The 13,216-nt window shown below is 40.6% G+C and overlaps 1 protein-coding gene across 1 annotated transcript in view; it reads left to right on the top strand.

Moving 5' to 3' along the window:
* FAT3 (FAT atypical cadherin 3) overlaps window positions 1-13,216 on the top strand; it is a gene marked incomplete at its 3' end in the record, with an annotated part of 543,245 nt that overhangs the window by 514,239 nt on the left and 15,790 nt on the right. The window contains exon 17 of the mRNA XM_080689108.1: window positions 3,591-4,059. Coding sequence (XP_080545234.1) covers window positions 3,591-4,059 — 469 coding nt within the window. The remainder of the gene's footprint in view (window positions 1-3,590; window positions 4,060-13,216) is intronic.

Genomic DNA, 13,216 nt, shown 5'->3' with positions numbered 1-13,216 from the left:
TCTATTTTCTAACATTGGGACACTACTCCCTGAATTACACATGTCATTCCTGACCCCCAACCAGCACATCATTTCAGAATCATTGTTATAGACTTTTCTTAAAGTTTCATGTAATCCTCCATTTCTTTTAGAGTAACCTGTCCTCTGATTTGAGAAAACTTCACCTACGAAAAGAAAGATCCTTTAAAACATAGGCATACCCTATTCTGAAGACAGAGAAAAACTAAATGCAATCAGGGTCTATTTTTCCAGTGTGAGAGTTCTTACATATGAAAAGAGCAAAGTGTTATTTTCTCTTCCTGGCATAACATACCTGTGAAGTGGCAAAAGAATATTAACTTCAACAGGTAAATTTTGGTATCAGCATATGCTTGTCACGTAAACAAGGTGGAGAGTTCTAGAATTCTGAAGCTCCAAATGTTTTTTGTTTATAAAAAGATAAAAATCATAGCCAGGCATGGTGGCGCACGCTTGTAATTCCTGCGCTTGGGAAGCGGAGACAGGAGGATCCCGCAGGTTTGAAGCCAGCCTCTGCTGGCTTAAGAGACCCTCTTTCCAAATAAAATATAAAATAGGTCTGGGAGTGTAGCCTGGAGGTAGAAGGTACCTGGGTTCCATCCCCAGTACCACCAAAAAGAAAAAAAACAAACAAACAAACAAATAAACAAACAAAAAAGATGAAAATCATATAGTCATCTGCCTTTTTTCATTAGGCAATGTTGTTGCTGTTACTTTTCAATAGAAAAAGAAAAGAAAACAATTGTGCTTAGTGTTCATCTGGGATAATTTTATATTCCTTAGTTCAGAACTTGAAAGCAGGTGAACAGGTCAGAGTCATGGTTGACCTTCTGAGTGAATTTGTAACCTGGTTATTATCCAAAGGGGCAGGGGGTGGGGGGAGGAAAGTGGAATGCACCAAATAATAAATTAATTGAACATCCTTATACAATAGCTTATAAGAATCACACCCCTGCCACCAGATTTTCCATGATAGACTAGGGACCACATTTTGGAGCCACAGGGCAAAACAGCAGATGGGTTGTGGCAGAAGAAAGTAGTCTCCAAAGTCACATTTGATCATTTTATTACTTACATTGAAATACAAATATGGATATTATCCAGGAGTTGTCACTGAGCAAGTATTCTGGTATGATTTACAACATCCATTCAGCCCATTTTGTTGAACAACAACAAAAAAAAATGGTAAAAGTAATTATATGTGATTACATGTGAAATCCCTTTGAAAAAAAAATAAAGATTTTTCTCCAATCCTTTTACATCTCAACATTAATATTTAAGGGTAGAGTAGGTATGTATAAAGTGTGTATGAGGTGGCCAACTGTCCTGCAGTGGACACAGTATCCTTAAGCCACAGCATTTCTCTCTTCTCTCCAAACTCACACCAAGAAAGGCCAAGCCATTTATACTAGTGACCCGAAGAGTGCATGATGGAGCCAGAATTAAATATTTAGCTTTTTTTTTTTTTTTTTTTTTTTTTTTTTGGTAGCCAGGCGTGGTGGCGCACAATTGTAATCCCAGCATTCAGGAGGGTGAGACAGGAGGATCACAGTTAGTTGATAGCCTCAGCTACTTAGTGAGGCCCTCCTCAACTTAGTGCAACCCTGTTTTAAAATAAAAAGAATAAAAAATAGGACAGGGGGTGTAGCTTGGAGGTTGAATAGCCCTGGGTTCTATCCCCATACCCTTAAAATAAAATGCAGCACTGAAAATTGAACCAAGAGGCACTCTACCTAAGTGCTACACTCCCCAGCCCTTTGTATTTTTTTTTTTTTAAATTTGAAGCAGACTCTCACTAAGCTGTTGATGGTTTCACTAAGTTGTCTGGGCTGGCTTCAAACCTGTGATCCTCCTGTCTGAGCCTCCCAAGTACTGAGACCAGAGGTATGCGCCACCACACTCGGCTCAGAGCCTGAACTGGATTCAACTTTCCCAAATTCCCTGGCTCTACCAGGTTCACAAGTCTCCAATCTTCTATACTTCTGGAATATGTCTATGTGGTATAAACTGGTGCACTTTATATACAGATGAGAAGATGCCAGGATGAGAGAATCCATGGATTCACAGAGGCAAAAAATGCCTGTGAGTTAGTTGTCTTGGAACATGTTACTCCCTAGATAAAGAAACGTCCTACTTGTGAAAACGAGCGCTGCTATGAGAATCTCTGAGTTTATCATGAGTAAAACACATCTTAAAAAGATGGTTCCGGCTTATTTCTACGAACTCCATTGATATTTATATCACTGAAGCTGTTTAGTGACCTGGAAGGTCTGTGTTGTCCTGTCATTTCCTTTCCTTTCATTTTTCTTTTCTTCTCTTGACAAGTGTCTGTACTCTGCACAGAAATGCGAACACCAGCGGCTCCTCAGTGACAGCCAGCCCCCTTTCATGACTCCGGCACTGCCCTCTGCGGGGTCCTTTGCTAGTCAGAGACACAGGCCCAAAAAGAAGCTTTTGTCTCGTGGTTTCTGGCTGTGAATCCCTTCATGGCCAAATATAAACTTGGCTAGACAGGGCCCTGGCCCACATTCTCATGATCCTAAAGCCACCTAGCATTTCTTAGAAATATGGACAAGGGTAGACCACAGAGAAGTCAAAGGCCATCTCATCTCCTTAGCAAAAGTTGAACCTGACTCTCCATGGAGGACTAATTGCTACCCAGCAGCTGTCTGCCAGGAGGCATTCTCCATCAACACGTACTTCCTTTCCTGGGTATAATACCCTCTGGGGTTAGCCTTCTTGGGGGAGGCAGAAGTGTCTGCAACCATGCCATCAAAGCAGGAAATTCTCTATTAAAGTACCTAGACCAGGGGCTGGAAGCTTCCACGAGGTGTGAGCAGTTAGCTATAGGATCCTTCTGGAAGACCAGATGTTGTTAAATCTACAGTCTAAGCAAATGGCCAAGCCCTGAGCACTTTGTGATGAGTAGCATACCAAAAGGCTGTTTTAAGAATAATGCTAGTGTTTAATCTAGCTAGTGTTTAATCTAAAATACATGAAGCTAGGAACTAGGAGGACTTTATTCATCCCTGTTCTTTTTCTTTCCCATACAGCAGACTCATATAACTTATTTAGGGAGAATATATGTGTGTATACATGGTCATCTCCTCCACTAGCCCCAGGAGGAAAGAGATAATAACCCTTTGTGCTCCAGGGAACCTATGCACTGCATAGCACAGAGTAGTTGCACAGTAAGAGTTAATGAGTTCACAGAGATCATTCCTATGGGTGCAAATGACTAAGAAGGGTGAAGAAAATAAACAACCTTAAACAAGGATATTGCTGTGGATTTTAAAAGTGAAAATTCAAAGAATAATAACAATGGAATTGTGTATTTCTAAAATGATGTTTATGTCACTAATTACAAGAAGAGTTTTTAGTACCAGGCATGCATTTTTTGTGGCAGATAATGGGAGTGTTAAAAATCCAACCACAGCAGATTTACAAATGGATTTAAAGCAATGTCCATTTTCAGCCTTTTGTGATACTTTCAGGCTAGCTAGACCAACGGTCTTTGAGAATATATTGCCAGATGCAAATTAAAAAGGACTCTGGTATTCCTTCCCACACAGATTGTGGATGGCAAGCTATGGTTCCAGCTGGACTGTGGTAGCGGCCCCGGAATCTTGGGTATCTCCGGCCGTGCTGTCAACGATGGGAGCTGGCATTCGGTCTTCCTGGAGCTTAACCGCAATTTCACCAGCCTGTCTTTAGATGATAGCTATGTAGAGAGGCGCAGGGCGCCCCTCTACTTCCAGACGTTGAGCACCGAGAGTACCATCTACTTCGGTGCCCTGGTGCAGGCAGATAACATCCGCAGCCTGACCGACACGCGGGTCACACAGGTGCTCAGCGGCTTTCAGGGCTGCCTGGACTCGGTGATGCTGAATAACAATGAGCTGCCTCTGCAGAACAAGCGCAGCAGCTTTGCTGAAGTGGTGGGCCTGACGGAGCTGAAGCTGGGCTGTGTGCTCTACCCAGACGCATGTGAGCGCAGTCCGTGCCAGCATGGGGGCAGTTGCACAGGCCTGCCCTCTGGGGGTGAGTACAAACACTGTGGGTACCCTAAAGGGAGGGAGGGGGTAATGCATCCTGCCCTTACAGCCATAACCAATAGGACTCTCCTAGAGAGTACTTGAGCACAAGAAACTTGCAGATCTTCCTAAAACCATTTTACCCGACAGATGTTTTAGAACTTGACAATTACAGGTATGTCCCATTTAAGCAATCATTAGCAGCATCCCATAATTGCAGTAAGATATCCAGGAGAACACAGATGCCATAAACTTTTTCCCCTCAAGGGCCCTGTCCACCCTACACCCTTCCCAACTTCCATGGCTTGCACTCACAAGATCCCTTTTTAAAGTTGGACCTTCATGAGCCAAATGCCTGTCACTAAAGAATAACTGGTAGCAATCAGAGTTATAACATCAGCCCAGCCCATGCACTGACTAGAACTGCTAACCATACCTATACATAACTTCGCTAGGGGCAAAAAAGGGGTGGGTGGGGTGAATCTGCCACTCTGGGAACAGAACCACAGGGGAAGCCTTTGTAACATGCATGTGAAGCGTGTGTATTAAAAGTCTAGTGACAGCTCTATAAGTGAGTAGGAAATCAAGAATAATAGAGGGAAATTTACCTGAAACCCCAGAAGAAATAACATTCACGGAGGGAATGATACTTTACCCCAACAAGTGTTTCCCAAAGGTACATCATGAGGAAAGAAAGAAAGAAAGAGAAAGAAAGAAAGAAAGGCAGAAAGAAAAAAAGAGGCAGAAAGAAAGAGGAGAGGGGGAGAGAGGGAGTGTTTCTATTGTTTAAGGGAACAGCCAAGATTATTTAAGACCTAGGACTCTAAAGATAAAAGAGCCCCTGACTTTTCCCAGATACAGTGTCTGTGTTAAGGTAAACTAGGTCAGGTGTCATCTGGGTTGGTATTTGCCACCTCCCAGTAGCCCTGCCACTGACTCTGCTCCAGCCCCGTTGCAGAGTTGCTCAGCAGTAGTGTGATTAGAAAATTTAAGCCTTCCTCACAAATCACTTAGAGATTCTGCTGTGTGCATTACCATCTAATGTTTGTGAAGCCCAACTCCAAATTTAGAGTCCATTTTATTATTAGAAAGTTATAAACTGTCCATGAAATGATGCACTGCCGAAATAGAGACACCAAAGTTGTTTAGACTTGCATATGTTACTGCCACAATGAGGGCCAAGTACCCTGGGGGGAAATTTCTGCCGTCTCGATTTAAGAAATCTATTTGCTGTTTTTACTGTCTCAGCAGTATATGTAAATAAAGGGTTGTTATGGTGCCATAATTCCCGAATGATGGGCAGTAACTATACTTCAGTGGTTCTATAAACCAGCCCATTATGACAAGTCATGGCCAGTTTTTCACCAGGCAAAACAATTCTGCTAGTGTGAGCCATCTACGATATATAAAAGGAGCATATAATTAAATTGAGTTGAAATAGAACACCACTCCATGTCAAATCTTGGGTACACAGCCACAAATTGTAACATACTTTTAACCATGGCAGGACATTGCTTTTACTGGCAAAGCTATGAGCTTCCACCATGGGTTATCTTTAAAATGATAATAATCACTGAATGAAGGAAGAAAAGAAAAAACAGAGGCTTGCTCTTCTGTGTGCATTTCACTTTTTTATTGCCATGGAATTCCTTAACTAAATATTCCAGGGCAGGTATGTTAATTAAATGACTGTGACCCATATGAGAAACAGTTTTCTCTATTTTTAATTCCTTTTGGTTTAACCAGATTTTAGCACAAAAGCTCCATCTGCTTTATGTTTTTGCATTGCCCAAAGAACCCGACTTCCCTGCCCTAAGGGCCCAGCCTTGCTTATGGAGCACACTCCCTCTTAGTCCCCCTGCTCTCTATTTCCCTCTATGATGGGGCTTGGAATTGGGAATCCACAAGTTCTCTTTCTTATAAAGAGACCACATATCAGAGGTATTTTTTATTATGTCCCTGTATCCTATCTGCAAATTTCCTAGTGTCAAGTAGAGATGGAGAAAAAAAAAAAAAGCTATGTCTATGAAACTATGTAGGTAATTATAAGGTTACTTGAAATAAAGGAAAAATCTTCTTAGCTATAATGCTTTAAAAAGAGCAGCAATACCGAGTCTTCAAAGAAGAAAATATCCATGCCCTCAAGAATTTTCTCTAGTTTCCAGGAAGATATAATCACAGAGGAAAAGTCTTGAGCCCCCAGATCAAAGGCTAGAATGCATGCAATATTTAAGAGGAAACTTAAGCTGGAGAAGTAGAATGAGTTGTTTAAGAGGTGACTCCTTGTCATGTAGCAGTGCTGATATCAAATGTTAATTATTTGAACATCTTTTTGTTGTTTTGACCCTATATTATGTGTTGCTTTAAAAGTCCAGGGCATGTATTTTAACATGGCCATTCCTTAATTACTGAAGAATGCTGGATTATTAGGCATTGACTCACCTGGTGAAAGACTCCATTCTCAAACCATGGGTATCCTAGAACCTTGTTCCAGAACTTTCAGAACCCACAGCAAAAAGCATTTTCTTCCGGGGAAGCAAAGTTATAATCCAGTCACCCCCAAACCCAATCAAACTGTTGCCCTGAAGGTCAAGGAAGCCACATCTACTAGCTTGGAATGGCATGGTCAGCGGTTTTGACCAGTGTCATAACTCTGGATGCCTCAGAAGCAAGCCACAGGAATCCCAGGGGAGTGAGAGCCCAGGATGCCGACTTGTAATAAGAGTGAAATACAACTCCATAAATCAACCACAAAAGGAAGGCTGTCTTTTGGTAATGTCTTAAAATTATATGTATTTCATAAACATGAACTGGAAATAGCAACCATCACAGAGAAGAAATGGTCAGGGCCCATTCTGACTCCTCTATGTCCAAACCCTGTGGGTAGAGTACAACCCAAGACCACCACATGTGAATAAGAAAGACTCTGCCTTCCATGCCTGATCATGCTCAGCCTAAGCCCATTAACAGAAAATATATTTGAGGCTAAGCTATAAGTTTTTGAAGAAATGCAACAAGTCAGGCAGTCATAAGGCCAGAAATAGTTATTCAGGCAGTTCTGCCTGAAACTAGAAGCCCAACTCCTGAAATAAAAATTTGGATTAATTTTAGAAGTGAGAATTACTATTTGTTAGACCTGTATTGTATACTTGGTAGTTTGACCAGGGTGTACCTTGCAAGAGCTTATACCCTGGGACATTTAATTCCCACTGCGGCAATAGTTCTTTTTCCCCCTCTTACCTACTTGATCCCATTTTATAAATAAACGGGTCAGAGAAGCTAAGTCTCTAGCCCATCTGATAAAGTGGTAAAGCCAGGATTGGATCCAGGTTTGGGAAACTCCCTAACTTATATTCTTACACCTTGCTACTCAAAAAGTGTTCCAAGGACCAGCAGTGTCAGCATCACCAGGCATGTTAGAAGGGTAGAGGGGGCATCAGATCCCACCCTACACCCACTGAATCACTTTGAGTTTTACTACGCTCTGTAGGTGATATACTGACTCTCTGTCTCTGAACTGAACTGGAACCTGTAGGGGCTTGTGGGGGAAGAAACTTCTAGTTCTTTTTTTTTCTCATATTGTAGATATGCAGATGTAACTCTAAGATGCATAAGATCACCCAAGGACCTTATTAAAGTGAATCATGGTTCTAGAAAAGGTTATTAGTTGTTATAAAAAAGGAAGTTTTTTTTTTAACCTGCCTCTATTAGTTTTTGTTTGTGTCAGAAAAACCTGTTAGATAACTGAATTGTATTTGCAAATTCCTGAGATTACTGCCAAAAACTTTGGAGGTGTGGAAAACCCAAGCCTACATTCTACAAGGGTAGAATTCAGGCGTGTGTGTGTGTGTGTGTGTGTGTGTGTGTGTGTGTTACTGGAGATTGAACCCAGGGATGCTCAACCACTAAGTTATACTCCCCAGCCCCGTCCTGTAACACAGAGATTACAGGTATGCACCACCATACCTGGTTCAGACATCTCTATCTTAAACAAGCTTCTAAAGCAGGTAGATACACATCCACGTTTGGGAACCATTGACATTGGGAATCCCCAAAAACTCCATGTTTGCAGGAATTCTAGTCAGTGAGTTCCAAGAGAGGTAAATAGAGAAAGATATTCAGAAACTGAATGCTAAGTGAACAGCTTATATTTTTTTTTTTGGTGGGAGGGAGGGACTGGGGATTGAACCCATAATCATTCTACCTCTGTTATACCTTCAGACCTATTTTTATTTTGAAACAAGGTCTTACTTCGTTGCTAAGGCTGGTCTCAAACCTGTGATTCTTCTGCCTCAACCTTCCAAGTACTGGAATTATGGGTGAGCACCACCATGCTCTGCTCTGTACTTTTAAACAATTGCTTAAGTATAATTATGGAGTGTTGTTCCCTTAGTTAGGAATTTGGGTTATGCTGAGGACCTCTTCCAAAGTAAAAATAATAGCATCTACCATTCCTAAGGAGTCATGAGTATTCTGCCTATCAAGTTGCATGAAATGGGTTCATAGATGTTACAAATAGTTGATCATAGAAGTGTCCTCGTGCTGCTTTGGGCCAAGGTTTGTTGAGATTTTGTGTCTCTAACTTTAAGAATCCAGATAAATTCCACTCAACAAAATTCAATTAAATACTGGCATTGTGCTCATCTCTGAGCTGGATTTTGGGTCTCATGCTATCTCTGTAACCAATGGATATATTTCACATGTAGTCTCCCTCCCCTCATAGATGGTTTAGGAAAACTGAACATGGTCCCTACTGGCAGAAACACAGGAAGGGAGAATCCAGGAGTCCAGTGACTAGAATATGGACATAATTTGTGTCACTTTTGCAGCTTTTAGAATTTTTTTCTTTTCTCGGTGACTTCCTTCTAAATATTGAGTTACTCATCTTTTTGTTGTTTTTTTATGCCCTAGGAAGTCTTTACAGTAATAGCATTAATAATTATAGCTACTAATAGAAAAACTCAAAACTCTAAAGTGGGTCACATGCAGACACAAAGGAACCTACTAGAAGGTGAGAATTTACTGTGTGCCTGATGTTGATAACACAGTAAAGGTTTGTAGACCTTCAAAGAAAATATTAAAGGCTTGGCTCAAAATATAATATATGAAAGGTGAGCCAGCTCTCCTAGGGAAAGATACAGTTCTCGCCTTCAAAGGTTTTTATTTTACAAGGTCTAAAGCCATTGAAGGTATCCTGCTCAGTTAAAGAGAACCGTCAAAGTGGCTAAGAGTTGAAATGGTAAGGTAATGCTGGAGGCCATGATCGGCTGCTGAGCTCATCCCTACCTGTGTTAACATCTCACATGATAAGTGCGCCCACCCGATTTCTCCTGCAGACTGAGATTCAGTCAGTCAGAGTAAAAACTTCCCTTAGGTTTTCACTGTTTGGCTTATGAATAACAAAGAGATGAAGTCGATTTCAGAACCGATGGTAATCACAATAATTACAATAAAGCACCTAATGTTGATGCGCTGCAGTGCAGTTTATGAATCCAGAAACATTATTCCCTATAGAGTATTAGTGAATGTCATTTGTTAGAAAAAAAAATGAGGAAGTTCCCGGAGGTCAGGCACCTCAGCCATGACCACATCCTGCTGGAGAGTAACCTCATACTCACCACCATCTCAGAGGCTCCCCAAACCCTGTCAGTTTGTGAAGTTTCTAAGTGAAATCTGTAATTCAGCAAGTGTGGCACTTGATACTGACTTCAGATCCCAAGTCTCGTTGCTCATTTGTCATTATTTCTACCTTTGTGCAGCAGCCTGATGTGTCCTTATCAAGGCTGCCAAACCTGAGTAGAATGATGTTCACCTACACCAGAGAGCAGGGCAGAGGGGTAAGACCATCACCTGGGTGAATCAGGTTCAAATGCAACTACTAAGTCACAGCAGTGGATGGGAGTTAATCTTATTTGCCTACGCAGCCCAAATTCACCCTATAATTGCTTATTCCATTTCTGGTTTCACATTTAATAGGTTTTGAAGTGTTCTTCTTTGAGCACAGAAAGGAGAAGGCATTTTAAGTTTGTCTGGGTGCAGATTTCTAAACCATCTGCATCTGCTATAACTAGGAAGACTGTAAACAGGAACAGCACACTGAGACCAGGCTTAAAAATATACTTTGCGTTTTGCCAGGATTTGAGGGAAAAGAAGCTATGGCTTTTTGTGCATGTATCTCAATGCTAGCAGGACATTTTCCTTTGTAAAATCTGAGAACTGGTTATAAAGTGCATCTGTCACTCATTAGCATAGGTGACCTTGAGAAAACAATCTTATTTAAACTTTAATTTCATTTGTAAAACAACTATATCAGTATTTGTAAGAGTTATTATAATAATTAATGAGATGTGATGCATAGAAAAGTTTCAGGGTTTTTTCTATCACAATAAGCTATTGTTCTGTTAAAGATTTCTTTATTTGATGTCCTTCTGCCCAATAAGTAAAACAATTATTCTTATAATAAGATTTTCAAATTATACATTGAAGAGATATGGGCCCATCTTAAAAGAGCTAACCTAAGAATAGGCTATAGAAATTATACAAGGATTTATATTTTTCTTTTACATTTGTCAAAATGTTAAATATTATTTGTGATCAAGTAATACTTAGATATTTCTTGGAACCTGTTCCCTTTGTTTGTGTTTATAGCAATGTAGGATAATGTTTGGGAATAGTAGAAACCTTATTATGCTACTTACTTTATTGCTTAATGATTAACTGGTTTCCAGAAGTAGTCTGTTTTTGTCCATCTCATTATGGCTTATCCACTTCCTACAGAGCTATGGAAAATAATTAAAAGTCTTTCTCTCTCTATATATATAGAATGAGAATTGAGGCCAGAGACAGTCTACCCTTGACCTTAAGCCCTGTTTTTATTTTTTGTTTTGAAACAGAGTTTCAAAACAAAAGTTGCTGAGAATCTATATTGCTAAGGGTGGTCTCAAACCTGCAGTCTTTTTTTTTTTTTTTTTTTTTTTTTACGGGTCTGGGGATGGAACCCAGGGGCATTTGACCTCCAAGCTACACCCCCTGCCCTATTTTTTAATCTTTATTTTGAAACCAGGTCTCACTGAGTTGCAGAGGACCTCACTAAGTAGCTGAGGCTGTCGCGAACCTAGATCCTCTGGTCTCAGCTTCTGGAATGCTGGGATTACAAGCGTGCGCCACCACGCCCGGCTTCAAAGCCGCAATCTTTTTGTCTCAGCCTACCAAGTATTGGAGTTAATCGCTGTGTGCCACCACACCCAGCTAAGTCCCTCCCTCTTATTCCAATCAAACCATGAGCTCTGGCTCATGGATAGATTCTAGTGCCAACACATTCTTGTAGAAATTTTTGAGAATCAAAGAGTCTGGATTCAAGTTCAAACTTGATCCCTTTCCAGCTATATCCTTGAAAAAGCCACTTATCCACTTTAGCACCTATGGAGTTGCAATGGTAAGATGTTAATGGGGCCTGTCCTTTTTCCTGGGATCACTGTGATTCTTCACAGAGTGACTGAAGGTTTTTTGTTTTTTTTGTTTGTCTGTTTTTTTGTTTTTGTTTTTGTTTTTTTTTTTTTTGGTGGTACTGGGGTTACTAGAAACCCTTCTACTTCCGGGCTACACTCCCAGACCTATCTTTTTAATATTTTTATTTGGAAACAGGGTCTCTTAAGTGCGGGAATTACAAGTGTGCGCCACCATGCCCGGCCTGAAGGTAATTTTAAGACACTAATGCAATAGATCACTTAACATTATATGGCAGACATTAATGTTAAAAAATTATTAAAAGCAGAGCCCATGACAGGATGATGAATTCATAAATAATACTTTGTGAAAATAGGTTAATTTTGATAAGCAAGTCTATCACAGAGGCTGAACAATGGATATCATTCTTCTTTATTAAAGTAAAATTAATCTAAGTTTTTTTTTTTTTTTTTTAAATCCAACTGTAGCCGGACATAGTGGCCCACACTTGTAATCCCAGTACTTGGGAAGCCGAGACAGGAGGATCCCAGGTTCCTCACCAGCATCAGCAACTTGTGAGGCCTTCCACAACCTAGTGAGACCTTGTTTCAAAATAAATAATAAAATAGGGATGAGAGTGTAGCTCAGAGGTAAAATGCCCCTGGGTTCAATCTAGCCTCTCTCTCTCTCTCTCTCTCTCTCTCTCTCTCTCTCTCTCTCACACACACACACACACACACACACACACACACACACACACACACACACAAAGAGTGTTTTTTCCTTCTCACTGTGTTAATGTAAAAACTCCAAATTTAAACAAAAGAATATTTGTTTCAAAGGGCATCTGCTCTTTTTCCCCATTGGTTTGAAGTTATAAAAGCAGATTTTAGTTTTCTCTATTTATCTTTCTTTCTTTTTCTTTTTTTTTTTTATTTTTGTAATACTGGGAATGGAATCCAGGGGCTTTCTATCTCCAAGCCATACCACAGACCTTTTTTTTTTTTTTTTAAATTTGGAAACAGGGTCTCACTAAATTGCTGAGAGCCTCATTAAATTTCTGAGGCTTAGCTTCAAACCTGCGATCCTCCTCTCTCACCCTCCCAAGTACGGGATTACAAGTGTGTGCCACCATGGCCAGCTTGCTTTTCTCTATTTATGATAATGGAGAAATCCAGATAGGGGGCACAGTCAAGTGCAGTGGTTAGAAATACAGTTCAGACCAGAAGTGGTGGTGTACACCTGTAAGGCCAACTACTCAGGCAGCTGAAGCAAGAGGATGGAAAGCAAATCTAAGGCCAGCCAGGGAAACTTACCAAGACCCTGTCTCAATATTAAAAGTAAAGTGCCCTTGGGTTCAATCCCTAGAACTCAAAAAAAAAAAAAAATTCAAACAGGACAACATCAAGTAGGTCAGGACTCTGGAGAAAGACTTCCTGGGTTCATACTAGCTTTGTGATCATGAATGAGTGACCTGCCCCTCGGGACCTCAGACAGATCTACAAAAGGCATATAGGTAATGTTCTTCTGTCCTTGTATCCTGGTATCTCTCATAGTCCCTATTCCAGGACATGCTGTTGAAGCAGCTCTCTAAAACTATGGGTCCTGATTTTTAGTGTTTGCTGATTTCTGTAGTGTTCCACTGGTTTGAAAACTGGCCTGAGAAATTCCTGAATATTTAGTAGTCATGTCTGTAACCCTCTATGAGCTGGCTCTAG

This window comes from Muscardinus avellanarius, assembly GCF_963383645.1.
Source record: "Muscardinus avellanarius genome assembly, chromosome: 1".
Taxonomy (NCBI): domain Eukaryota; kingdom Metazoa; phylum Chordata; class Mammalia; order Rodentia; family Gliridae; genus Muscardinus; species Muscardinus avellanarius.
The sequence above is the reverse complement of the archived record's forward strand: the minus strand, read 5'-3'. Positions and strand labels throughout refer to the sequence as shown.